Source organism: Clarias gariepinus, chromosome 1, assembly GCF_024256425.1.
Source record: "Clarias gariepinus isolate MV-2021 ecotype Netherlands chromosome 1, CGAR_prim_01v2, whole genome shotgun sequence".
Lineage (NCBI taxonomy): Eukaryota > Metazoa > Chordata > Actinopteri > Siluriformes > Clariidae > Clarias > Clarias gariepinus.
In genome coordinates, this window is record NC_071100.1 from 34,532,131 (window position 1) to 34,559,812 (window position 27,682).

The following is a 27,682-nucleotide window of genomic DNA, read 5'->3' on the forward strand; positions in this document are numbered from 1 at the left end:
GGCAAAACTAAGAAATGCCGAGGAATTGTGGCATGTAGTACAATTGTTACAGATGTGAAGCAGTTCTCATAAAGCATGGTTAAACAACTAAATATTAGTTCAAAGATGCACAAGAAAGGTTAAACCTCAAGCATTTTTGTTTAAACTGTAAATTCGTCACTTTATAAAGATGACACTGATATTTCTTTGAACAAACTAATATTTGTTTTTCTTCACATACATTAAACTAATAATACATTTAGCACATTTTTCTTCATGTTGTGATTCAGAATAAAATGTGCAGGGTGTCCAATGCATTTATGTGATTTAAATTAAAAGTTATTATATGGATATGGAGCTTTACTCCCTTTTTTCAACACACTGCTATTATTTTGAACACCACTGTACATAAGTGCTTTAAAGTTTCCATCATTAAATACATTCCTACTACATTACTAACTAGAAATACCATAAGTTAAACACTGAAGTTTACCTAACAGACAGATAGGTTTTTAGTTGTCTCTTAAAGATTACCAGTGTAAAGATCAAAGACATCTGGACATGAAATCTGTCCAGGACATCTGGTGTTCATTACACCACCTAAGAGCCAGGACAGAAAACTAAGAGCTAGTTTAGATGTATGTCTTCTTCAATCAGAAAACTAAGAGCTAGTTTAGATGCATGTCTTTTTCAATGCATGTCTTCTTCAATCTCTGTTTAGTTTAGATGCATATCTTCTTCAATCCCTCGAAGATGGTAGGACCAGGATGGTAGGGTGTTGACTCTGCCTCCAAATTCGCCTAATAAGATCATGAATCTGTAGGATGTCCTAGACAAACAAGACAATCAGGACATAAATGATCTGACGCCTTGGCGTCAGCTATACAGAGATCTTCTTGAGCCCATGCCTCGGTGGGACAGAGCTGTTTTGGGGCACAAGGGGGTCCTACTCAATATCAGGCAGGTAGCTTTAATGTTTAGGCTCTTCGGTGTATACTGCTGTGATCGTGGGATGGGGACATTCAGTGCGCATGCCTGAAAATGGGGAATCGTGGCGTGCGTAACACGGGCTACGTAGAGTTTTGAGGAATATGCCTTTGCCGTACCTTTCCGCCCATAACTAGCGGAACCCATCTGGAAGAATTAATGGGGGAGAAACAAGACCGGATCTATAGAGATGGAAAAAGTCGGGCATTTTTAGTATAGAGTTAACACAAAAAAACACCACAGTGAAAATGACTTATTGAAAAATCTCCATAATGAGAGGTCTATGTTTTTACCGCTAACTGATCAACCGGCCACGAGGCAGAGCGCGCTCACGCGACCGCGCGCCCCGCCCGGCCTATAGAATTTAAAGAGCGAAGGGCGAGCGCGCATGCGCAGTGAGGAGGAAACTGCTGTGGTTCGTTTCATGGCTATGTGTGGCTGAGTCAAAGAGTGAACGAGAAAAGCTAGCGAGAAAGAGTGTGTGTGTGTTTTTGGGGCTCACACTCTTGTCGGCTGCTGACCTGTGCGTGAGGCCTCGTCAAAACGCTCGGACCCGCTGTTGGAAAAGGAAAGTCAGGAGAAGAAGAAAAAGAGAAACAGAAACGCCTGGAATGACGGTAGCCTCCAAAGAGCTGAATTAAGACAAGAACGGGCAGCGCGCGCCGCCGAGAGATAAGCGAGCAGTGAAGCCGTGAGAGATCAAGCGAGACTTAACTCAGCTGGTGGATTGCCCCGTTTAACGTCTAGGGTGGAAAAGATCGCGAATTAGGTGAGTGCACGTTTGGGGTGGCTTTGAATTAACCTAGCAACATGGCGCGAGCTCGCTATAGCAGAAACTCCCGTTCCTAACACAAGCTCTAATCTTTTATGCTGATATTTTGTACACTGACTTGATTCTTTTTATACTTCTAACTTTAGACAAAGCGGGTTTCTTTGTGTGTTAATTTTCCTGGTGTGGCGATGTCAGGATGACGACAACAAAATTTTCTTTAGGCCTCAACTTGAACTTTGCGGAACTGCAATATGTAAAATGTAAAAATGCATTTCTGTAGATCTAGTCAAGTTAAAACGTTATATGTAGAACGAGACCAGATGACTGAAGGTAGCTCAAGCCCATGGCCGGCCGGCCTCGCAGCGCCCCGGATTAGCGCGGCACACAGCAGGGACACCTCGTGTTAGCGCTATAGGCGTGTGAACAGCCTGGAGTCGGGCGGCTCACCGGGTGTGCGCACAGGAGGGTCCCCGGTGAGCCATGAGCTCGGGTGGGACGCGAGTGAGCCGCAGTCAGGCCGCAGTGAATGAACTCCAGGCTAAGTTCAGCGCGCTTTGTTCAGCCGGCCTCCTCGGTCCGGGCTAGCGCGTTAGCATGTGCAGAGGCGCCGGCGGGCTTACTGCTGACAGTGTGGGGCAGAAAACCGTGAGCGACGTTTTTCCCCTAAAATCCCAAATCCCAAACTTTAATATAGTTAATCTGATGTTTTAAAGCGCCGACACGCCGTGTAAACGTGCTAACATGCTGTTTACGCCGACACGCTGATAGCACGATGGACACAGCATGACTTGACGTTTGGGCCCTTCCACGTGAGCGCGTACGCGCCGATATACACCACCACTGCAGGCATTATTCGCTAAATGCATGATTCCCCCCCTCCCAATACCTCACGCTACGCTAATAAATCTAATATGTGAGACTAAAAAAAAAAGGAATCCTTAGTTTACCCAAATGTACTTAATTTTCGAAAAAGTCTAGTTTGTGCAGCAGCATGGCTAACAGGTGCCATGCATGCGTTACCTAATTTAGCCCTGGTGTTCGAGCTAGCGAGGTGGAACACTGTTTAATTATATACTTCAAAGTTCTTTAATTATGTAAATAATAAAAACATGTTTGCTTAAACAAATTCTGACTCCTGAAAGGTCGATTTACCATATGCAGTTTTGGCAAGTTTCCCACTTAACGTTACTGTACCAGTATGTTGAATATCACTTCCTAGACCTAAAAGATGAATGTTTAATGTTTGTCTGCTTTCAGGATACAAAATGGCAGATGCAGATGTGGACTTTACAACAGGTGATGCTGGGGCTTCCACCACCTACCCCATGCAGTGTTCTGCTCTCCGCAAGAACGGCTTTGTGGTGCTGAAGGGTCGACCATGCAAGATTGTGGAGATGTCCACTTCCAAAACTGGCAAACATGGGCACGCAAAGGTGACCAGCTTTAGTGAATAAGGCTTGTTTAAGTAGTTTTAAAAAGTCTAGCTTTTGTAAATTAAAAACCATCCTTTGTTGAAGAAACTTGGAAATTCATGGCATTCAAAATGTAATGTGGTATACAATAAGACACCTTTAAAAATCACATGTTAACGGATGTCCAGTAGTTGACATGCGGCCACCATGCATGTCTCGAGGTTTAAAATCATCGAAGCGCCTAACTTTGTGTTTTTGTCAACAGGTCCACATGGTTGGCATTGACATCTTTACTGGCAAAAAATATGAAGATATTTGTCCCTCAACTCACAACATGGATGTCCCTAACATCAAGAGAATGGACTATCAGGTAGGACGGGTCTTTGTTTCGAAGGAACAAGTGACCTATATTAACATATCCACACAGACTTTTACAACAACTACAACTTTTAAAACAACTTTCTTTTCTCATCCACAGCTGATTGGCATTACAGATGGCTACCTGTCTCTGCTCCAGGACAGCGGTGAGGTCAGAGAAGACTTGAAAATGCCTGAGGGAGACCTGGGCAAAGAGATCGAGAGCAAGTATGAAGCTGGAGAGGAGATGCTGGTAAATGCCTTAAAACACATCGACTCTACACCTATTTTGTAGATGATTTACGTGAATCTGGTTGACTGATTTGCTTTCTTGCCTGTGTTTTTCAGATCAGTGTCCTGTCTGCAATGAATGAAGAGGCTGCAGTGGCCATTAAAGCCATGACTAAATAAAGCCCAGCAGGTACACGGAGCTCTCACGTGTATGTGTGTATGTGTATGCATGCTCACCTGCTAGAGAGTAACTGTGCTACGCTAGTGTGCCAACAGCAAAGCACTAATCCGAGTGTTTACGTTATATTCCAGCAATTATTTTTTTCCAGTCAAATTATCCATGTGGTGATCTCAATAAAATATACTATTTAGTTCAAAAACTCTTCGGTGTGTGTTCACTTAACTGTCTGTTCAAAAATTTCTGTACAACATTTATGTATAAATTTCACTATAGAAAGCAGGAGGATGATGGTTTGCTCTTTGCACACTGGTGCTTGCATGACCACCACCATAACACAAATGGCAAAACACACTTTGTATTCAATTGCTCTGTAGACCATATCGGACAAGATGCATGAACAAACTGTACATAGGATGTTATGTATGTTCTGTTTTTTTATCTGTATTACATTTGTTGTGTAAATATCACAACAGGGTTAATTGTTAAAGAATAAAGGCATCCAAGGTTGCTACTATACATAATCTATTAACATTTAATCAATGGTAAATTTGACATGAACATTAGAATGATCCCTGGATCTGCACTAAGTGCGGGGCCTAATATATATATAATATATATATATATATATATATATATATATTTTTATTATTTACCCCCGCCCCCCCTCTTTCCATCTGCTGGTTGTTTAACCATCTGATTCATAACACCTTGTACATCATGGATTTGTAACTCCAGCTATGTTCCCAGCTACCTTGCAATTAAAGGAGGGAAAACATTCTGAAATTGTGACAAATGTCACATCTGCCTTAGATATACAATGTGGTGGAAGTTTTTGAATTCTAGCTACTTATACTGTCCATTTCTTTTCCTCTTATTTGAGTTTTTTTTTAAATAATTTTTTTCTATTAGTTTTACCTAACCCTTTTAATTTTCATTCTGACTTGCTCCCTTACTCCTGCCTGTTTTTCCTCTGCTTTTCCTTTCTTCCTTTCTCTCAGGTATTTGCAAGATGCACTGGACCTGGACAAAAGGAGAGAATTACGCCTCAGCAATGCTATCCCCTCCTGTTGTTTTTTTCCCCCGTCCTCTTTTTATTTTAATTCTTCATTCTCTCCCGTTCTTTATGTACTTAAGCCTGTCTTTGGGTTGGACGATTAGAAGAAAAAAAATAAATAATTGGAAATGGTTGCAAATGGACAAATATCTCTGTAAATACACTGAATATACATTAATCAACAATATTTTGAATGTATATATTAGAGGAAAAAAGCAGAATGACACAAGATCTTTAGCTTTGGGAACTGTAAAGGCACGTCATATGTATTATACTAACATGCGTCTGTTCTCATTTTGTCTTTGGCTTGTTTTTTTTTCGTTTCCTTTTTTATATTTACATTTGTCCCGGTCGCCACCATCTCTTACCAGTTTAAATTGGACTGTTGTGTTCTAATGGCGGCACTGCGGTAAAAGACAAGAAGACCATGTGTAATGAGATGTGGCGTGGTCTTACACCTAATCCTTTATTTTTTGGTAGCCAAAATATAAAAGATGGGGAAGATGTCTTCATAATGAGTGAACATGTATTTAGCGAGATGTAAAAAAGATAAATAAAATGTCCTGTTTACACCATTTTAAGCACTTCATCAAATATAAGAATGTTTTCATGTAGAAAAATGGTTTAACCAAATTTTCAGGACTGCAGTCTTAAAATGATGGGAGGGACACCCTCTCTTCCCCCAAAAAACAAAACTTGAACATTTGGGGAGTACAGCTGGCAAGAAGTTTGGTCTCGGTACATACTCAGGCTAAGAGATGTACAACTGTCATTCCCTTATCACTTCTTAACAGGGGTTATTCTCCAACATTTATTTTAATTTGGTGAATCCCTATCCCCATGGGTTTGGCTTCCTGTGCTGGCTCATATTTGAACTTGGTGTTAAAATAATTTCTTTTTACTTTCATATTACTTTAGCAGAACTTTTGTTTGTACCCTGACTGTGATAAACAGCTGTATTAAAGAGATTCTCATACCCTAATATTAAATTGAGCACCTACATGTTTGCCTTTTCTGTTTCAGTGTCTGATGGACATTCATTATTGCAAGACACTTGTATGCTGACATTGTACAGAATTACTGGAACTCGATGAAAACAACCAAAATATTTGTATTTCCATTAATAAAAAAGCTATTTCAACCCTTATTATTGGAATAATAATCTTAGTTCTAAGGCAATGTAGTGTGGCTTTCTTCCAGGCTGTTGTAGGCAGGAAATGTTATGTAGGGAGACTATTTTGACCTAATTGGGATATGAACATGATTAAATACCTGAATAACCTTACATCACAACAGCAATACTCGTGATTAATCAAAATTTGAAATGTGAATATGGGTAAACAGTAACTATGTGATAATGATTTTTCCCTGGTTGCAGTTTACCATAAAAAATTTAAAATACAAGTGATGCCATCATTTCCATCTTCAGGAGATTATGGTAGAATGTACTGTAGTATAACCAGCTTATTGTCAGGATGCTTGCTGGCAGCATCAAGTGTGAAATGTCAGGTGGACACATAGAAATTATTTAAGAAGTTAAAATGTTAAAGAAAACATTACATTTTAAAATAATGATGCTGCTACCTGAATGACTGAATCTGAGTGCAGACTGATGCAGTTCACTTCTGTGTGATTTTTTTTGACCATTTTCAGTTGAAGTATTTTGTTGACAACCCTAATAAATAGACTTCATTGATAGACCTGTCTGATGTTAGCTATATTGAGCATACAGCAGTGGCCAAAATTAGTAAGGCAACATATGCCATATATTATTGCTCTCCCTGTAAGCAAAAACAGGTGATTTCACTAATTAGTTCCTGCCTATCTGGCTGAAGTGTTGTCAAAGTGCTAATTAACTCAAAACTAGTGAAAAACTAGTTGGCAATGGCCTGGGTCATCTCCAGAACTAAACCCAATAGAGAACTGTTGGACAATGAGAAGGCTGTAGGATGTAGCAGTCGAGAAACCATCTTCTGTACATGATCTTAGATAGAAAGAATTCAAGCAGGTGTGGAATGAGCATGTGACAAATTAGTGCAGACAGCAGGTTTTGTAGGGAGAAAAATTCTATGTACATGTACAGTATATATAGATACATAGTTGTATAGCAATTTCATTGCATATAATATTTTTACCAAAAAAAAAAACCACAATGTAATTAAAACACTGAATTTGACTTGTCTCAATACTTTTGGCCACCATACAGTCTCTTTACACATTCACAGAAAGTAAGGCCTCCCCACAAACCTTGAGAGCCTGTGACCATGGGGGGAGGGAGGAGGGGGGAAGGGTGCGGGGCTTCCAGACAGAGTTGGTTAGTGTCTGTAAATAGAGTTGAAAACCTGCTCAAACCATTTTGCTTTTCACAGTCAGTTGCAATCAGTTGGCTTGTGCCATTTTTTTTATTAGAGTAAATAAATGCTTTTAGTGTATTTATGAGCGATTCCTCATAGTAGATATATTGTAAATACATTGTGGAGCTCCTACACAAAATGCATGAAGATTGGCTGGTAGTATAATATTGTTTAGAGAAGATTAAGTTATATTCGATTTAGGATGCCAGGTATCAGGAATTCTAAATCAGATTTATTTTTCTTGAAAGGGAATATGTTCTGATTATGAAATATTCGCTCATTACTGATGATTTAAGGTAGTCTTTTCCTGCTAGAGCCAAAGCACAATATAATAAAATATGTTAGTACAGTGCAAGGTCTCATCCTAGTTACTTTTTTTTTTTTTTAAGTGAACCACACTTTATTTCCAGTAGAAACACCTCGTACAGGCCAATTCAGTCTTAACAAGAATTTTGAGCATTACGTCTAACACATATTCATAGAAGCTTTATTTGAATCAGTAATAAGCAACAAGTAGATTATTTAAGATAATTTTTTGGCCTATAATTTTTAGAATGCCTGTAAACTTTTGGCTAGGTGACAGTTTAAAAAAAATCAATCATACTTAGAAACTTTAAAGAAAAATAAAATCTAGCTATAGTTGTCAAACCTAATTTTGGTTTAAAAACAACTGGAACTTCCTCTACAGTAGTAATAAACACCTGTCTCTGGAAATGTTTTCACTTGGCATTTAACATTATTTTGCAGCACTCTTGTCAATTTAAATGCATGCAAGCAGGATATGCAAAATAAATCATTCACTCAGAGAAAATGTATTTTATTCAGTCTGAACAAGAGCTACTTAAACAAAATGTCAAAAAATTTGATGCTTAACAACGGATGTATCCATTAAACAAAAACATGCTAGTGAGCAATGCATCAAATAAAAGGTTTTTTTAAAAAAAAAAAGCACCACAAACTATCTACATGAAAAGTGTATTTACATCTTAGAGACCATCCAAATCAGACCTCTGCAGAATTATGAACATTTATTCGACCCCTTGATGATTATTTTGGTTACTGTCCACATGTTTTCCGCACTCTGCTTTTGGTTACTTGCTATGGTGATAGAATCTCTGTCCAGCTTGTGGGTGGGAGAGGAAAGCGTGACGGGGAGCTGACTGTGGAGAGCTCTGAAACGGGGCCTGGCAAATACAAAGAAATTAGCGTTAAGCATATTAAATACATCTATCTAAACTATACATTTAACAGAATGAGTGAATAATATAAGGAAAATGAATAAAAATTGTATAACATTATGGGTGCCTGGGAAAACAAGTAATTTTTTTTAAATAAAAAAAATTTAGAATGTGTGATAAAATAAAGATACAAGAAAAGACAATGTATTGCTCAGTAAGCGCACCTTTGCAGTAGGAATCTGAACAGCCAATGAAGGTGTAGGAAGCAGTCCTGCAGCACTTACATGTAGAGCTTGGGCATGCATGGACCTCAGGGCACCCTGTAACACATGCAGACATTCCCCTTTCTCATCAAGCGGCATAACTTTTTAGCAATTTGTAGGACTTGTATTTGTGTATAAGTTTTTCCCACACTTTTTTACAGGATTAATGTCTCTAGTGTTTAGTCAAATAGTCAAATACTCCATGAAATGTAATTAGAAGGCAAACCATATGACTTCGCTGTAGTTGCACATATGGTATATGCTACAGAAAACAACTGACAAGTTTTAATATAAAAACCAAGGCCCTGTGATGTTAGGTTAGCTATGAAGTTTGTCAGGCCATAGCTGCTACACAAGAGGACTTTTTGCTAACTTACTGATTGAGTGCAAACAACACAATGACGCACACCAATAATGCAGCTGTGTTAGCTTCAGTATTTTAGGTCAATGTTAAGTAAAAAATCTTTTGGTTTAGTTCTTGAGCTTTATGAAACAGCACAAAAAAACAAACAAAAAAACATAAGGACATCCAATGGCAAGCCTTGACTTGTGTGCACACAAGAGCATGCATGGGTTGGCTTGACACACACGCAGACTACTTTGTATACCAAAACAGCAAGCCACATTAGTGCCCATTTCGAGAGATGTCAAAATAATTACTGTAAACAAACCTATAAAATGTTTTGCATGTAATAACAGGGCAGACACTTATCTAAAACAGGAACCACAAGGTCATGCAATGGTCCCCCTACTATCACAAGTAGGTTTTTAAGAATGATGTGAATCCAGAAATCAAATGTTTTTACCGAGTCAGTGAAGCCAGACTGCTGATTGGCATGTTCAAGTTGCTTCTGAAGGGGTATACCGGCACTAGGGAGAAATCCTGTCATAAACAATAAAAAGCAGTTAACAACATAAGAGGTGTTGGAGAAAAACACAGAAAGAAAAAAAAAAAAACCACCAGCATTTTGACAGCTAGAAATAAGCAGTCAAGAAAGAATACATCATAATAACAATGAGCTTATGTCTACCTGGCTGGGCAGCAAAGTGGCTGTGGACAGCATAACTCTGTGGCTGATGGGGCAGGTAGGACATGGTCTGGAAAGCTGAAGCACCTATAGACAGAGTAGTAAAAATAAAAGGTTGGTAAGAGAGATCTGACGAGAATGGCTAGACAGAAAGGAAGTCAACAGTAACTGAAAGGATACTAAGTTGTTCAGTAAAAAAAAAAAGAAAAATCATATTAGAAGATACAACACTTAGACCCTTGAGGCAGATGGGCTTCAATAACAAAAAGATGACATTAGGTCTCACTGACATATCAACCTAGTGCAGGAATCACTTTATGGCGACAATGGGCTCAAGCTTACCAAAACTGGAATACTGAAAATCTTTTTAAAAAAATCACATCTGCAGAGGAATCTAGATTGCTGCTGAAGCACACAGACAGTGGAGTCAGAATTTGGTACCAGAGGAATGAATTGATGGACCCGAGCTGTATTATGTTAATAGTTCACTCTGGTGGAGGTGGTGAAATGGTGAAGGGAATGTTTTCGTGGCACACCGTGGGTCTGTTCATATCATATTAATCATTGTTTGAATGCCACAGTCTGTACGAGTATTGTTACTGAGCGTGAACATCCTTCATGGCTACAATAAGGTTTCTATTGCAATTACAGGACAACATACTATCCTGCAACTATAGCAGTAATAGACAATAGACAGTAACTAGTATGGATTAAAAAAAACTATTTGCCATAAGAGTCATTATGCACGCAACATTCAAGTGCAAGTAAGCTGGCATGTGCTACTAAAATGCTAACCACAGATCCTCCAGTTGATAAAACAAAAAGAATTAAAAATATATACAAGCAAAACAAAGTTTTTACAAAGTAAAAACTTTCTAAATTCAATGTGTGTTTAATAAGATTAAAAATTTACAGTTACAGCATTACTTTACTAAAGATTGCTTTAAGTCTTTCGCTTTAGAACTTGAATGTGGCGTGTCCAAAAGGGTTTGGCCTTTTTATTGTGTTTTATAGTTTTCTTGATTGAGCGCTATATTTGTTTCCCACACAGACATATTTTCTACTTTTTGAGATTTGACACACTCATATGCATTTGCAGCTATTTAACAGACAGTACCCGTAAGCCTAGAGACTCAGTGCGCCCTCCTCTCCTTCTGTATCTTTTTGTGTGTGTGTGTGGGAATCTTTATTTTCTTGACATATTGGCCACCAGAGTTTACTCCTAGTGGCTTTATACAGTACGTACCCGCCCTGATCTGCGTTCCTGAGAAGCTGATGGGGACCGATGCAGCTGGGCCGTAGGTGGAAGGGTGCTGAGTCTGCGTGACTGTGTACGCCTCATGAACTGCAGGGCTGGCTGAAAACTGAGCATGCTCAGTAGAGCCTGCAGTGAAAGCAGGTTGACCAGGAAAGTGACGGCCCTAAATAACACAAATAACGATGGGTTAGAGATGTGCACACTTGTAATGTCAAGCGTGTAAACAAGCAGTATAATGTATAGCAGCCCATCTTTACTTTGAGAAAAGTGGCAAAACAAATCAAAAGACTTACAGGGATACCAGGTGCCGGAAATAACTGTTTACCACGTTCTGCTAACAGACCAGCGGGCCTACTGTGACTCACAGGACTGCCTGAAAGACAGATACAAAATTGACGAAGAGAATTCAATACCTCTATCAGATCATAACATTTGAAATTTGTGTAGTTGAGTTCCCAGAAGGATGACTGCCTCTCCAAAGCCTCTTTCACCAGCAGCAGGTACACTACACCGCTTTAAAATTTTTTTTTTACTATCTACGATAGTGATTTTGGTGAGTTCAAAATCATTCATACTCTGGTTATATTAAAACTTGTTGGCTAATGCTTTGTCAGTACTTTACGTTCAATGCTACTGTCTCTCCGGTCACCAGTGCAGGTGTAAACATGTTGCATCAGTTCATTTGTAACTGCGGTGCGAGCAAAAATGGATGGCCTACTTGTGATTTGCACAAAAGGCGAGCAGCATGCAGTGATTCGTGGTCACTTTTTGTGGTCTTAGGATGTACCTGGTGCCCGAAACAGCTCACATAAGACCATAAACGGAAGCGTTTGGAGAAGGAAGGTGAAAGTTTCTTAAAGAGAATAATTACTGCTTTATCATTATGAGCCTAAGAGGAAACGACAGAGTATGGAATGGAAACATTCTCAATTGCAGACCAAGAAAAGGTTTAAAGGTCAACCATCAGCTGGAAAATTTTTCTTGGATTCTGAATGGCAAGTATTAAAACATTAAAAAAAAATTTTTTTTTTTTTAAATGGTTCAACAATCAACAGTGCTTGTTACAGTGGGATGCTTATTAAAGAGCTGAAAACTAAACTTCAGATTAACTGCAGAGGACTGCCATCCAAGGGAGTTATTATGACACTGCACATCTGCTCTGCAAAAATTTCATTGAGACGTTAAAGCATCCTCCCTATAGTCCTGATCCTGTTCTATTGGGCTTTGACCTAACTGGCAGCTCTACTAAGGTTGCTAAAATTACTAATGAAGACATGAAACAGTGGTGCATTCGTGGGTAATTTTTCTCTAAAGATTTATTATAATAAACTTTACAGCCAGAGTGTGGATTATTTTTGACTCAACCACGCATTACGTAAAACCATGAAACTGAGTCTTTAAAACCTACCTTGCAGGGTGAGCAGGTGCTGTCCTGAGTGCAGAGGTATGCTGGTTGGGTAACTGGCTGAAGTCAGTGTTGTGATATCACTGTCATTTAAAAACAATAAAAAAAGTGTGAAAACAGAGCTGCTGAGATTAGCAAACATTGCAGCATAAAATTATGATGCTGGCAACTCTACACCCACGCTTTCCGCACACACCTTTGCTCCTTTCTTCGTCGCTTCTCCTCTTCATGAAGCACTTTTTTAAGTTGCAGGAAGAGCTGATGTTTCTCCTCCTGCAAACCCTGCAGTTTCTCCCCCATCTTCTGAACCTGAAACACGGTACAGCAACGTCACAAAACATTCTCTTGGCAACAGAAGGAGCTTTTTGGGGATTAAACATGCGTCATTTGCTTGAGCAATACTTTTGGCTTCCAGCAATTCATGAGCGTTCACTAAAAACCTGCAAACAATATTCTCAGAAAAAGTGGTCAGTGTTTACACTTACAGAGCAGCTGCATTTTTATTGGCACTTTTATGGGCATTCTTTTCAGTCTATGAAAATAATTACTTAAAGTTGCTGTATGCAAGTTTTTGTGCTTTAAAAAAAAAAGTTCAAAAGCCTGTTACAATCAACGTGTGGATAAACATTTCATTGTGTAGGTTAATGGACGCTGTACTCTTCCTCTGCTGAGAGCTGAGAGGGAGCTCTGAGTGCCAAGAAACACATTCAGGAAGAATTCATGTCCCAAACCACATAATGCACACTAAGAAATATGCCTAAATAGTAATGAATGCAATGTTATGGCTACATAATATTTATTATGATGGTATGCAATTTGACACATAGCCCAAGTATTCCAGACTCACAACTACTTGGTATTACAGAATAAAACCTTAAATGCGCACATGACTGTGATTGTTAGAAGTAATGAGTGTTAGATTGCAAAAACCTCTAAACACAATTGTGATTGTGCACAATGTAGACAGCTAAAGAATATTACACAACAGTTCCGAGCGAGTAATCTGATTGGACAGGAGGCAAGTGGCGATATAGAGCATACAGCACTGGGACGTCTAACTATATGAATCACAGAACAGTCCCTAAGTATTAGAAAGAGGGGAGAGCAGCTGCCTGCCAAAACCCACATTCAATAGCAGTCAAAGCAGCACTTTCAGCAAGAAAACGTATTTGTAGGGCACTACCTGGTGTGTGGAAAAAACTTTTCATTTTAAACTATTTGAGAATCAAACCCTGGAAACCTGGATGTTAGCTTAGCGGAATAAGTTGGAATATAAGTTTCTCTGGTCTCTGCACCACCTCCAATGTTTATTCTCCTCAGCTTTTGGCTATATAGTACTGGTAAGAATTTTAAACTATTACACGGTCTGTCACCAGCTTCGTCATTCACAGTTAAATCCACCAGTACTGGAAGGATGTGTGTTAACTAAAATAAATAAATAAATAAATCAGAATCTGTTGATTAAAGAAGTTCCACAAACGCCATTTATTTTCTATAAAAGCAAGATCATACTCGAGGTTGTGTTGTTGTACTATATTCAGCATGTTGTTGTAACTGATATCCAGAACAACGGCACTCCTTCTCGCGTGATACTGCTTAAATATTGAATGTTGTTATTAATGTGCTAAAATCCCACACCAGAGGATAACTCACACTCACCAGAGATATAAAGAAACACCAACTCCAATGAGTCATTCACAAGCTTGCCATCAAATCCGAGAACAACCTGTTCAGCAAGAACACAAAAGCTAAACCTCTGAACTACAATTTTCCTCTTATTGTCTAATAACTGCTTGATGTACTTCTCTAACTTCTATTTTCTTTTCTTCCCCGTCACTTTCTTAGTCCTTTATCAGAATTCTTTCATGCATAAAGATAGTTAATTATGACATTTGACGTGTTTGTGCGCGCACAAATTCCCTGTTATTTCCAACCAGACTACCGACACAGCACGGTCAATAAATTACTAATACAGGATCATCATGGCAACTTACAGCAGCCCAGGGATTTCATATTATAAACCATTCTATTCACTGCTGACTTAGTAATTACTTTTATGCAGTTATAACGAAATCCTTTACACACTGTACCTTTTATTTTCCCTATACATACAAAACATTATCAATTTACCTACGACCACAAGCATTACCAGATTGGGTTATGGACTATTAATTGTAGTTTTAGCTATAACAATAATAATAATATTTAGCTTTTTTTTTGTTTTTGTTTTTTGGTTGCTTTAGAAATTGACAAAGAGAACATACTAAACTATTTTACTAACATGCTTTCCATTCAGATGTAAGAATCACTAATGTCATAAACTGGAAATCACAATATGATTTTTTTTTACAAAATAGTGCTAATTCTTGCAAAGCCCTAAAGACAACACACACATGTACAATGCTGCCTCTAATGTCTTCATGTCTAATATACGCACCTGCTCTTTTGTTTCCTCTAGTGACATTCTTTCCTCCATCTCTTTTGTCCTTTTCCTTTCTTCTTCCTCTTTCATCTTTTGCTCCATCATTTTGTCCACTTCTTCCTCCTCTGCAAGTAAGTAAAAAAGAAATATAAAAAAAAGAAACTGATGAAAATTCAGGCAGTGGTAAGTGACCAGGGCCATGGTCTATGGCAAAACAGATTAATTTTGGTCAGTAGTGGCTTAACAGTTAAGGCTATAGGATTTAAGCTCTAATAGCGTAAAGTTACCACTGTTGGGCCCTTGAGCAAGGCCCTTAACTCTTTCTGTTCCAGGGGTGCTAAATGCAGGGACTTTGACTGCATTTTCATAACAAGCAGGGATTAAAAATAAAATATAATAAATAATAATAATTTCATTGTGCTGTAATGTACAGTAATGTGCAATAGTCTTAGGCATCGAATTATAATGCTTGCATTATTATGTGCAAAACCATTTAGTTTACAAACATTAGTTAAAAACAAGTCAATAAATAAGTCTATGGAAGAATATTTGTATATTAATTTTCAAGTTATGTTTAGAAATAGTGAATGATTTTGTACTTAATAATGGTAACCAGGTATAACATGCCTAATACATTTGCATAGTACTGTATATGCGACAAATAAAGCCTTTGTCTTCTTTCACACAAGAAAGTTTTTAATGGTAGTTTTTAAGTTTAAATGCAGACAGTGTATTGATGTCCATAACCAGGTTCGAGGATCACTGATGTACATACAGAAGTCAAAAATTTTAAAATCCCAGAAAACTTTAAGAATCCCAGAAAAGTGTAAGAATCAATTTTTCAGCTGCAGTTGACTTTTGACCATTTTCATGTTTGGAGATTGAGGATATTTCCATTCCGCACTCTGCCGTTTACTCTCAGGCTTATAGTGATTAATCGTCTCTATGTCTCATCTCCAGTAATGATTTCCGCACACTCCCGGACCACAAACAAAAAACAAATCATTGCATGCTGCTTACTTGTGCAAATTACCAGAAGGGAATCCATTTTTGGAAACGTAAATAAGACCCGGCAGCCAACTGGAGTGTGCATCATTTTGGACTCGTACTAAAATTTTTGACCAGTGAATGAGCATTCTGTGAATCATGTATTACCAACATACACTCTATGAACGAAAGTATTTGTCCAAACCTGCAATTATATTTTGTCTAAATACATATACTTTAATATGGAGTTGGTCCACTTTTGCAGCTATAACAGCTTTCACACTTCTTAGAAGGCTGTCCACAAGATTTTAGTGTTTTGGGGAATTCATGCCTATTAATTATGTAGACCATTTATAAGGTCAGGCACTGATGTTGGATGAGAAGGCTTGTCTCACAATCCTTATTCCAGTTCATCCCAAAGGTGCACGATGGGGTTGAGGTCAGGGTTCTGTCCGGGCCAGTCAAGTTCTTCACCAAACCATGTCTTTATAGTCCCTGCAATGTGCACTCGGGTATAGTAATGCTGAAATAGAAAAGGCCTTTCGCAAACTGTTGACACAAAGTTGGAAGCATAGCATTGTCCAAGATGTCTGGTAAGCTAGCTTGCCCTTCACTGGGGAAATGGGTCCTGACTGAAACACTCGAAATCAACACTTTTGTCTATTTAGTGTATTTAAGGGTTAGCTTGAGACCTTCTGCATGGGTTAGAATTATTTTGTTAGGACCTGGCAACCTTGTTTGGAGATCCACTGAGATTCTGAGCACAGTCATTAATTCAGTATGATCTGTATTATTGTTGAATACTTCTTAGTGTAACTTTACTCTGGTATAAGAAGATAAAGCTGTTAGTGCGTGCTCTACCTTGTCTCTTGCGCTCTCTTTCCCTCATGATGTGTTTGTGTAAGGCTCTGGCCATGGCGTTGGACAGTTTCGGTCTCTCCAACAGAGCAGGCATGGTGACGGGGAGCGGAGGGGCCAGCTACACACCAAACACAAACACAAACACACACAGTTCACCATCAGTACCACACTCAGACAGCAAACACAGTCCAGAGTTTATATTAGTCTAGCCATTAGTATTGTCCGAACACTGAAAATGACTTTTATGAAGCAGGAAACAGAGCTTGCGCACTAAAATACAATTATTTAGCGATTTCTGCTTTTCAAAAAAACAATAAAACAAATACATATAGCACGAGAACCTTTTTTCGGTTTTTATTAAACACCAGACATACCTCCTTCGCCTCTATATAAACTATAAATATACAGCTTAATGTTGCTCGGGTGTAGCTTTGAGTTGTTATACGGTCGGTGTATAACCACTTCCGGCATCACATCGAATGTCTCGTTTCCTTGTCCGGTGCAGGCTAGACAAAGTAAAAGACTGAACGCGACGTCGTCTTGTGAGAAATCTGTACGCTTGTTAATTAAAAAAATCTTAATATAATAAAAAACAATAATTTAATATTGCTAAATAATGTAACGTAAATGTTATATTTATTATATTTCGACTTTATCCGTTACTAATTACAGACAGTCGCGCCATCTACTGGACAATAAACGGTACTGCGCATCTGCCGTCAGAAATATCACAGACGCCATGTTTCAGTACCACGACATCTACTCAATCCCTCTGTAGCTGAACAAACCAAACACGATATACTCCCTACCTTTATCATGTTTTTAAGATGTACAATGTTTTATTGATTTATTTATTAGTCAAATTGTGCTCCATTAGGGGGAAAATATTCTATCTATATGAGTATATGAGAAAGGTTTTGTCTGTACTGTACGTTGATCAGAACTCGTTCCTTCAGTGATATACAGGATTTATGTTTCATACATTGGAGAAGCTCAGAAATAAAAAGAAAAATCTGTCTTTCCCAGATTAAGTCATGCAAAACTGTCTGGACAGAATTTATTTAAACTTAAGTATTAAACAGTACTTTAGTATTTGCCTTAAGTTTAATTTGCACCATAAGAGAAATCAAAATGTTGAGTAAAAACGATGTTATGAACAGTTACTTGGTGGATGTAATATTCTACTTTAAAATGAGATATTAATAAGCTACTTGCTCAATGTAGACAAACACCTGCACCAATAGATATTCATTAGCAAAGCTAAACTGAATATTTTTTACTGGGATTACTTAATATTTTCACAGCTGAAATAAGAGTATAGTGAAGTGGTTCAAGTGAATTTTAACACGCTGGAGTCATTTTAAGACAAAATGTTATCCTTATCCGATTTACTTTTTCGATTTATCATCTGTGATTCATTCTCCGATTACGGAACAGAAAGTGTATTTGGATGACAACGAAAGAAGTACAACTTATCATCTACAAAGCATAAACTTAAAACTGTCTCTATCCTCTCTTTAGCATTGACTGTAATAAGATGAAATGAGAGTAAATTCAAAATCTTGCCATTAGTATTTTCAGGGTCCATCTACATGTACATGGGCTTCAACCTGAAATAATAATATCACTGATTGCATAATAGCTGATCAGCTTATTTTTAGCTTGAAACTTTTTAAACTACCATTAAACTCTTTTCCCGTCCAGGACGAACACTATATTAAAAAAAAAGTTAGTCATCGTTCAGTCATTTGCAGATGATAGCTTGAGGTAAGACTAGAGACATAAAGGAATGCACTGGAGAGAAGAGACATGAAGATCAGTAGGAGCAAGGTAGAGTACATGTGTGTAAATGAGAGAGATGGTCGGGGAAAGGTGTAGTTTGCAAGTAGTAAAGGGGAAGAGTGAAGGTAGAGGAGTTTAAATATTTAAGATCAACTGTCCAAAGGAATGGTGAGTGTGGTAGAGATGTGAAGAGAAGAGTGATTGTGAGTCCATTAGGGTTTGGAGACTTTGCCACTGATAAAAGATAGGAAGCAGAGTTGAAGATGCTACGACTTGCTTTGGGAGCGACAATGGACAGTATTAGGAATGAGTATATTAGAGGGACAGTATAGGATGGGTTTGGACAAAGTTGCCAGAGAAGCCAGATTAGATGGTTTTAACATACAGTATGCAGAATAGGGATTAGGGATATATCAGTAGGAGAATGTTAAAGATGGAGCTGCCAGGCAGGAGGAGAAGAGGAAGGCCTGAAAGGAGGTTTATTGATGTGGCGAGGGAGGACATGCCAGGAGGTTGATGTGACAAAGTAAGATGGTAGACAGAATTAGATGGAGTCAAATAGTCCATATCTTTGGACTGTGGAGGGAAATTAGAAAACCCAGAGGAAAACCACAAACCCATGGGGTGAACATTCAAACTCTATTTAGAGGCGAGATTGAAACATGCAACCTTAAGAAACAAGAAAATTATGCTGATTACTTAGCTACTGTGTGCTTACTTACTTGAATAGGTATTACAACGTAAACCATGTTTCCTCATGCATTCAGTGTGTTTATCATGTCTGTTCTGTGTTTAGTCTTCATATGTAGTCATGTCACCTCTACAAGCAGCATTTAAGGTCTGGCTTTAATTAGAACGTCTTTTTAAATGTAACATTATTCCTGTGTTTTCCAGTTGTATAATTGAAATTCTATGGATTTATGGTTTAGTTTTGCTTAGTAAAACTTTTGCTAAATAATGATATTTAGGGGTAAACTTGTCTATAATTACATGCATTTAAATAATCTTTTTAAAAATGTGCATATATGGTATACTTATCTGTCAAAGGTGTTGTGGAATATACACAAGAATGACTGGATTACTAGTTATTATTACCATCCACACCTACCACAATAAAGATTAAAGAGGTCCAATTATGCCATTTTAAGGTTGGTAATATTGCTTAATGAGTCTCTTAAAACAGGTTTACTTGTATGCAAGGTCAAAAAACACTTTAGTTTTCTCTAAAAATAGATTTAATTTTACCCCATTTCTAAATGATTCGTAAACGACTCGTGTGAAGCAGTTCGAAGATTCAGTCTGTCTAAACCCCTCCTTTCAGTGAGCCCTCACTGCTGTGATTGGTCAGATGCCGCTGTGATTTATAACTGGTCTACCGCTACAGTGTGTGTCGGAAAAAGAAATGCCCATGATCATAACTGAACGACGGCTCTGGAGACCTGTCAATACATAAAACAGATGGCGTCGGTTTTATTGTGTAATGACCAGCTAATTTAATATTAACTGTGGCTACAAAAATCGAGAGGTCTTTTATCTTTGTGTCGGTGTTGCGTTAAAAGGCCAGTGAGCAAAAAGGACAAACACAAACAAGTATATAAAGCAAACGTGTATTATACAAAACTAAATAAAGTAAATAAAAAAGGTGCACAACAACCAAACAAAAATATAAACAATATTTACAAACTACATATAATAAACTGTATGTGTATGTGAACGCGAGTGAGTGGAAAATGTCCCAAGTCTGTGTTTATTGTATGTGTGTTAGAGGAGTATAGTTCGGTCTTACCAGGGTTAATGAAATCCAAGAGGCCGATGATCCGGTTAAAAAATCTTCGAAAGAAAATGATCCACAACAATCTCTCCTTCTCTCGTCCAAACGCCAGCGCTAGTCCATCATGCATTTTGTGTGTGTGTGATGAGCGAAGTGCGCATGCTCTGTTCCCTTACTTTTCGCGTGTATGGTAAGTGTTAGAGTTCAGTTTTGGTGAATGGTGGAGAATAAACAGTTAAAAAGGATTTCGTGTGCTTTCATTTTTATAGTTTTTTTTATATTACAAAGTGTTTAAGCGAACCTTGCATGAATGCTCGGTCACATTAACAAGAGTATGGTAACATTAATTGTAAGATGGCGGGCAAGTTGTTCGTGATGTAGAACGTGGGCGGGCAAGTTGTTCGTGACGTGGGCGGACATTATGCAAATATTTTACGGAGTGACGTGGAGTAAAAATAGATTTGCTAACTACTCGTTTAGGCAAATGTGAGCCGATTCTTTTTTTTAACAGACAAAAACTCCATTTATCGTGCACTGTCAGCGTCACAAATAGTGCAGATCGTTTATGTTCACATACAGCTACATGACACTGCATGAAAGAAAACATTTGAAAAAGCATAATAGGACCTCTTAACGTCCCAATAAGTAAATATTGCAGCACTGTTATTTGTTAACCACACCCTAAAGTATGGTAAACTTTAAAATATTTAGATCTACTGTAAATGCACTGCTATAAACAGGTTATTGATTTTTCTCTGCAGTATCTCTGAGCCACTAACAGAGAGAACACTGTTTTAACTGGTTATAAAGGTTTTGTTATATTATTTTTTTTAGACATGAATACAGTATAAGCTGTTCTGAAATACTTCTTGCAACAACAGTATTGTCAAGTGTATTTGCAAAACCCATCAAGTACTATGATGAAACTGGCTTCTATGAATACCATCACAAGCAAGCAAGACCAATACTTACCTCTGCTGCAGAGAAGTTTATTTAGTTACCAGCCTCTAAAATCATCAATTAACAGCACCTCAGATTAGTGCTGTTATGAAGGCCTAACTGTAGCAGACATCTCTATCAACTGTTCAAATGAGATTATTGCATATTTTGTATTTCTTCAGAATTGTTTTACAATGTAGAAAAAAAAAATAGAAATCAGGAATGACCATAGAAGTAAAACTCTTGACTGGTACTGTACATACATACCTAACAATTTGGATTTAAAATTACTTGAACTGTGTATAGAGTAAGTCTTTAACACATTCTAAAAACCAGGAAGGATAGTGCTGAATTATCAACTTTGTGGAAGAAATGGGGTCAGAGCATTTCCATACACCTAATATAGAGCTCACAGGATTAGGACTAAACAGTAAGATTCATCAGAAAAAAAAATTGCTAAGGAGAATAAAGATTGGACTTTTGAGCAATGAAAAGAGGTCATGTGACAGGTGCATCAGGATAAGAGGGGAAACAATGCTCCAAACATGCCACTGTACAAGCCTTTTGAGGCCATCTTAAGATCTGGGGTTCCTTCAGTTGGTCAGGTCTAGACTCTCATATTGTGATAAAGTCTGGTAAATGATGAGGTTATCCAGGTGTTTCTTTCCTGATGACTGAGGAATATTCAAGAAAATTAAGTGGTTCTGGAAGCATGAGGTATCACTTTCACACAAACTGGTCACCACATTGTTTACTGTAAGCAAAACTAAATGTGATTGAATTAAATATCAATGTGTGTGACTTTTGGCTGGGCAATGTATTATTACATATTAAGCATTTAACATAAGCTAATTCACTCAGATTAGTTTCTTATATTAACTTGAACCACAGATTCAGCATGACACCAAATAGTTAGCTAGAGTTTAGAAACCAACTGAACTAAAATTGGGATGAACAGACAAGTGGTAAACTTCAATGCTTATTAGGGGGGTAAAAAGGATCAAATCACAATTTTATACTAGGACAATTGAACAAATAATCCTAGCATCAGTTAATGTTTACACAAATTTTTTTTTTTTTTTTGAAGTGTGGCAATTCAGAGACTTTAACCACAGTTGTAGGTAAATTTGGTTAAAGATGCTGATCTCCTGGGATTGTCATCACATTCAGAAAATATGGGAACTAAAACTTTCTTTTATCTACTGGCACTATGACAGGCTGACTGGGTAACTGCGGTTCCTATTAACTATAACCTCCTATTATAGTGAAAAGTATATTTAAATACAAGGTTATGACTCAATTTGAAAATTATGACAGGTCAGAGAGAGAAAAAAAAAACAAAAAAAAAAAAACACACATTTCACTAGACACATGCAAGTAAACTGAAGCTAACTGAATTGACAAATATTTATTCTGTTAATAAGCAAAAGATTACAAATACCCTCAAAAGCTACAATTAGTACTTATTGGCTCATTTTATGTACATTAAAATAGAATTACAGTCTCAATAACCCAAAATGGACTTTGGTATCTAAACTGAATTTAGAGCCTGGTCAATACTGCACAAGAAAAGCTATGGCATTTTTTTGGGGAAGAAAAGGAACAAGGTTAAACACAAACATGCTGTTGATACAGTGCACCAAGTTTATTTGAATAAAACCCAACGCAAATTACCAATTAAAAATCACAAAGCACACTACACTTTAAACTTGTCAAAAATAAAAATTGGCTTCTCTGAAGCCATGTTTTGTTGTTTTTTTTTTTTGTTTAAAAATACCTCAGAAATGAGTAAATGCAAAGCTGAACACAAGGTCATGAAACTACCAGACTACACAAAACACTTCAGAATTCTCCCAGAGCAAATCCTGAGAAGCGCCACACACACGATTCGCCCGGAAAGGTTAAACAGTCTTCTGCTGCCCCTTCTTTCCAATGAGAGATTTGTGAATGTGAGGAATGACACCTTTAAACACAAAAGAATAATCAAATCAATGCAAAATATGCAGGCATTTCAACATTTACTTCATAATTAACAGTCCATATTTGAAATCTAACTAAAAGGCAAGGATTAGTAGTTTTAAATATTGTATACACAAGACTGTACATGCACAACTTACCACCACCAGCAATTGTTGCTTTGATAAGCGAGTCCAGCTCCTCGTCACCTCTGATGGCGAGCTGCAAATGCCGTGGAGTGATACGCTTCACCTTCAAATCCTTGGACGCATTCCCTGCCAACTCAAGAACCTTAACGCAAAAGGAAAAGCTGCTGATGCATGATGAATCAAACAGGGCAGTGCAATCAGAAGAAATTTGACTTCTAGGCAGCTTGCCACTACTTTCCATATTGGAAGCGTCTTTCCACTCAACCAATTTCATTACTGGAGATTTGAAGCCTCTATAATACATGCTTGTGTGTATTTAAAATACTAGCACCCCAGTGGATACATGATTGAGCCAATGCCTCTGAAATGTACTTTCATTTCTCCAAATTCTTAGGTTGTGCAAAATGTGAACTCAAGACCCATCACCATGCTAGGCATTATTTATTGACCATTTGCATGGAGTCTACAACCCCATCACCAGAAGGGCATCATGCACGTGCAAAACCATTAAAGTTCACAGGGAATAAAAAAAAAAAAGCATAATTTGCATAGAACCGCTGGTTAGGATGGTAGTGTTAAAAATTTGCTCTTAAAGCCTCACCTCAGCAGTCAGATACTCGAGGATTGCAGCACTGTAAACAGCTGCAGTAGCTCCTACACGGCCATGACTTGTTGTTCTGGACTTTAGGTGTCTGTGAATACGTCCAACAGGGAACTGTAAGGCATGCAAGAGAAGAGAAGAATGTTTATGTTTTAAGCACATTAAGCAGGATGCATTATATGGTTCAAGATGTAAACTTCGTAAATTTGTTACACCCAGACATATGTATATACATTAAACAAGTTAAATAAGTTATGTTTTTGGGGGACTTACAAGATGAATAAAAAAAAAAGAAAAAAAAAAAAAAAAAAAAAAGACCTGTGACAAATCGGAAGTATTGGCGAGATTAATTTATTTAAACAAGCATCCACCAATAACCCTAATTTACCCATATTTGCCCACACAGCAACCCAAAAAATGTATATACTAATAAAAATAGTATGCTGTATATTCATCTATCTATACACGTTTAATATATACACACAGAGATAAGATACACATTTCTCTTTTCCTAAAGTGTGTACAGTGTATGTACATGCTTGCTGCCTATATATACACTTTTAAAAATCTGTAAACCAGCTGCTGTAACGTTTCACTTTAGCATTAATAAATTGCTCCATCCACATTTTTTTTATATACATTACATTATTTTTCCTTTTAACTGCTTTTGTTAAAGCAGGGTTGTTTTCCCATGCGTGTACTTTGATTACACGCCACAATTTGTAATCGCAACTACATGTCTGTTGTTTATTATGTTACTACTATTGCTACTGGATGTTTAAAACTTCCTTCGGGACCCATTTATCCATCTTTACACCCTCTACCTTATGTAAAATCTATTTGGATTAAAGAGTGCTCGGTGGTCTCGGCACCAGCCTTATTTCTTCCTCAAACACCAACGACCGCCCGTCACGTGACCAAGTACACCTTTCGGAGACGTTCGGAAATGTTCGTGCAAAAAAAAAAGAAAAAAGGCAGAGTAAAAACTTCCAGGTTTATGATCGTGTTATATTAATGCACTGATTTTGGGTGACTATATATTACATAAATCTTTTTAACCAAAATTTCTCTCATTAATTAAACAGCCAGCAATTAAAATTATTATACATGCATTTTGATTTAATGAGGTAAAATATAAGCCGAATACATCTTTAAGAGTCGAAATGAAGAAGCGCGAGAAACCGCGATACAGACCTGCAGTCCTGCCCTTTGTGAGCGCGAAACCGCCTTGGCTTTCGCCTTGCCCGAGTCCTTTCCAGCTTTTCCTCCTGCCTAAAAAAAATACACAAGAAAGTGCATTTTAATACATAGTCACTAGTTAACATTCTACATGCCGTGCTTTGAGTCGTGAATTTACTTAAAACGTGTTACTAAACGCACGGCAGCGTAACACACGTCCTTGGCCTGCAGCAAACAATTCACGTTAGCTTCAACGCTAACTGACGTTAGCTAAAATAAGCCTGAGACAATAGCATGTAGGCTAAAACCGCCAAAGAACTGAAATATTACAAGACGCGGATAAACTCTAAAAAATTTATCTAACGTAAAAATACGAAACGAACACGAAGAAAATAATTTCATTACCATTTCGTAAGTCTATTTCTAGTAAAAATCGCCCAGACAATTCCAGAAGGTCTCGGTTTGAAACAGGCTTCCCGCCTTCAGTTGGCTATATAGAGAGAGGCAGTACATCCGGGACACAGCGCTCACAAAGCAGCCAATCAGCTTCGTCGTTTTGTCGCGCGGCGGTAAGGCGCGTCGTCATGAGAACCAGACAGACCAGTCTGTGTGCTAAAACGTCTTAAAATGTTATTACTGGCACAGCTAGAATTTAATATTTATTTGTTTGTTTCATTGACATTTAATGTGTTTGTTAAACTCTATCTAACAAGTTTGTTTTTGGTTTAAAAATATGTCAGCTGGCTTAATGAAACAGGTTTTGGTAATTTCATAATATATAAAGGTTAGTAACTTGATTTAATTTAACACCAATAACAAACATGAATGCTGGATATCTGTTTTACTGAGATATGTAAGAAAATAGAGATAATACACACTTCTGTTAATCCCTCAATGTTGTGCTAAAGAATAGCAAAGAATAAATAGCAAAGTATATTTAGTGTCAGACAAAAAATTGAACACAAGCTTGGAGTTATTTTTTCTTAAAATGTTATATGTTATACATTCTATAACGATATGATACTGGATTTTTTAAAACTATGAAATAGGCATTAGGCAATTAAGTAATAACAACATGAATGGCGTTTGTTGTGGAATAGTTCTTGCAACAACAGTATTGTCACGTTTTTTGTTTTTGTTTTTTATCACAAAATCCATCAAGCACCTAGGGTTAGAAGACGATCAGCTTACCTCTGCTGCAAAGGGGAAGTTTATTTAGAGTCACCAGCCTCAGGGACCACCAATTAAGAGCACCTCAGATTAGAGCTATTAATATGTTATAGAAATAATAATTCATATTCTGCACATACCTGTTACGGTTTTTTGGTAATTACACATCTACACAATATTAAATAAATATACCATGACTTATTCTGCATTTTATGATTCAATCATGATCCACAGATGTAAACAGGCTTAAAAACTGATTAAACAACACATCGGTCAAGAATTAGACTGTTATTGTGAAGTGATTATATGCCTGACAGCCACACCAAGAGCATTTCACACCTCTTTATTTAGCTCTCAAGAAGTGTGAGTCTATTAGCATAAACGAAAAATGAGTTAAAATGCGTTTTTTGATGATATTGGTTATAATTGATGTCTCGAGCTTATGGGACTATTAAATAATGCAATAAGATAATAATTACACTGCATATTTAATTCATATAAAATTTTAACAATTTTCAGGATTTAATACAAGAAATAATTAAGACACTCAGAGATTCTTTAATGCAATGACCTAAAGCTCCACAAGGTGGCTGCAGGCGCCATTGTGTGTGAAGCTATTCTGCACCTGCTGTAACTGAAAAAAGCAAATGGCTGAGAGCTGGAGTATGAAATTAACCTGAAGCCATGGTCTTTTTTTTGGAACAGGGTTTTATTTCATATCTCAAATGCTTTAGCAGCATTCATCGACAGAAACAGTGATGTTTCAACCTATTTAGCATAAACATACACCGATCAGACAAAACATGATGACCACCTGCCTAATATTAAGTAGGTCCCTCTTTTGCCCTCATATCAGAGATGTGTGTTCTGACAACTTTGTATCAAAACCAGCATTAACCTTTTCCTCAATTTGATTACTACATGGGCCAGCCTTCACTTTCATGTGTATCAGTAAGCCCTGACCACCCATGACCATGTAGCCAGTTCACCGTTTTCCTTTCTTTACTTTTGGTAGGTCCTGACCACTGCAGACCAGGAACATTTCACAAGAGCTGGAGTTTTGGAGTTGCTATGACCCAGTGCATTTGCCATTACTATCTGGAACTTGTCGAAGTCACTCAAATTCTTATGCTTTTCCATTAGTTTCTGCTTTCAATACATTGACAGGAAACAAGCTTAACTTGTTGCCTAATATATCCCACCCACTTCCAGACGCCATGGTAACGAGATGGCTACTGTGAGAAATACAAATTGTAATGGCTAGACAACCGAGTCAGAGAAACTCTAAAACTCCAGCTCTTGTGTGATGTTTTGGTATATCCTGCAGTGGTCAGGACATTTTGAAGCAAAGAAAACTGGCACCAGTGCTGTGTAGTCTGATTCAATAGAAGAGCTTCTGTAGCTCA

The 27,682-nt window shown here is 37.6% G+C and overlaps 3 protein-coding genes across 6 annotated transcripts; 1 reads left to right on the forward strand and 2 right to left on the reverse strand.

Moving 5' to 3' along the window:
* The first annotated feature begins 1,356 nt into the window (after positions 1 to 1,356).
* On the forward strand, positions 1,357 to 6,120 carry LOC128528341 (eukaryotic translation initiation factor 5A-1). 4 transcript variants are annotated; one of them, XM_053501172.1, is made up of 6 exons: positions 1,357 to 1,735; positions 2,996 to 3,171; positions 3,416 to 3,520; positions 3,629 to 3,760; positions 3,856 to 3,928; positions 5,997 to 6,120. In XM_053501172.1, the coding sequence occupies exons 2-5, from the start codon at positions 3,004 to 3,006 to the stop codon at positions 3,916 to 3,918; spliced, it is 468 nt and encodes a 155-aa protein (XP_053357147.1). In that variant the 5' UTR covers positions 1,357 to 1,735; positions 2,996 to 3,003; the 3' UTR covers positions 3,919 to 3,928; positions 5,997 to 6,120. The 4 variants fall into 4 exon arrangements, with proteins under 4 accessions (XP_053357147.1, XP_053357154.1, XP_053357139.1 ...); XM_053501179.1 differs by lacking the exon at positions 5,997 to 6,120 and adding an exon at positions 4,829 to 5,962; XM_053501164.1 differs by lacking the exon at positions 5,997 to 6,120 and adding an exon at positions 4,918 to 5,962.
* A 2,008-nt stretch (positions 6,121 to 8,128) lies between these two features.
* Positions 8,129 to 17,191, reverse strand: LOC128531345 (G protein pathway suppressor 2-like). Its single transcript, XM_053505192.1, has 11 exons — positions 17,104 to 17,191; positions 16,730 to 16,847; positions 14,897 to 15,006; positions 12,656 to 12,768; positions 12,463 to 12,542; positions 11,348 to 11,427; positions 11,043 to 11,217; positions 9,800 to 9,883; positions 9,575 to 9,651; positions 8,730 to 8,825; positions 8,129 to 8,511 (listed from the first exon to the last, which is right to left on the reverse strand). Exons 2-11 carry the CDS (start codon positions 16,821 to 16,823, stop codon positions 8,419 to 8,421), a joined length of 1,002 nt encoding a protein of 333 aa, XP_053361167.1. The 5' UTR covers positions 16,824 to 16,847; positions 17,104 to 17,191; the 3' UTR covers positions 8,129 to 8,418.
* A 5,651-nt stretch (positions 17,192 to 22,842) lies between these two features.
* LOC128527676 (histone H2A.Z) lies at positions 22,843 to 25,616 on the reverse strand. The gene is made up of 5 exons (XM_053500186.1): positions 25,512 to 25,616; positions 25,122 to 25,199; positions 23,928 to 24,041; positions 23,339 to 23,468; positions 22,843 to 23,184 (listed from the first exon to the last, which is right to left on the reverse strand). Exons 1-5 carry the CDS (start codon positions 25,512 to 25,514, stop codon positions 23,123 to 23,125), a joined length of 387 nt encoding a protein of 128 aa, XP_053356161.1. The 5' UTR covers positions 25,515 to 25,616; the 3' UTR covers positions 22,843 to 23,122.
* Positions 25,617 to 27,682: the final 2,066 nt, after the last annotated feature.

What these genes read in the sequence shown, in the direction of transcription:
- LOC128531345 (XM_053505192.1), bottom strand. Translation starts at nt 16,823, where the DNA reads ATGCCTGCTCTGTTGGAGAGACCGAAACTGTCCAACGCCATGGCCAGA. An exon ending in AGGAACGCAGATCAGGGCGG is followed by an intron (nt 9,884 to 11,042) that starts GTACGTACTGTA and finishes CTCTGTCTATAG; the next exon opens with GTGCTTCAGCTTTCCAGACC. An exon ending in AGTCTGGCTTCACTGACTCG is followed by an intron (nt 8,826 to 9,574) that starts GTAAAAACATTT and finishes CATGTGTTACAG; the next exon opens with GGTGCCCTGAGGTCCATGCA.
- LOC128528341 (XM_053501172.1), top strand. Translation starts at nt 3,004, where the DNA reads ATGGCAGATGCAGATGTGGACTTTACAACAGGTGATGCTGGGGCTTCC. An exon ending in GCAAACATGGGCACGCAAAG is followed by an intron (nt 3,172 to 3,415) that starts GTGACCAGCTTT and finishes TTTTGTCAACAG; the next exon opens with GTCCACATGGTTGGCATTGA. An exon ending in AAGCTGGAGAGGAGATGCTG is followed by an intron (nt 3,761 to 3,855) that starts GTAAATGCCTTA and finishes TGTGTTTTTCAG; the next exon opens with ATCAGTGTCCTGTCTGCAAT.
- LOC128527676 (XM_053500186.1), bottom strand. An exon ending in CACAAAGGGCAGGACTGCAG is followed by an intron (nt 24,042 to 25,121) that starts GTCTGTATCGCG and finishes CATGCCTTACAG; the next exon opens with TTCCCTGTTGGACGTATTCA. An exon ending in AGCAACAATTGCTGGTGGTG is followed by an intron (nt 23,185 to 23,338) that starts GTAAGTTGTGCA and finishes TTGTGTTTAAAG; the next exon opens with GTGTCATTCCTCACATTCAC.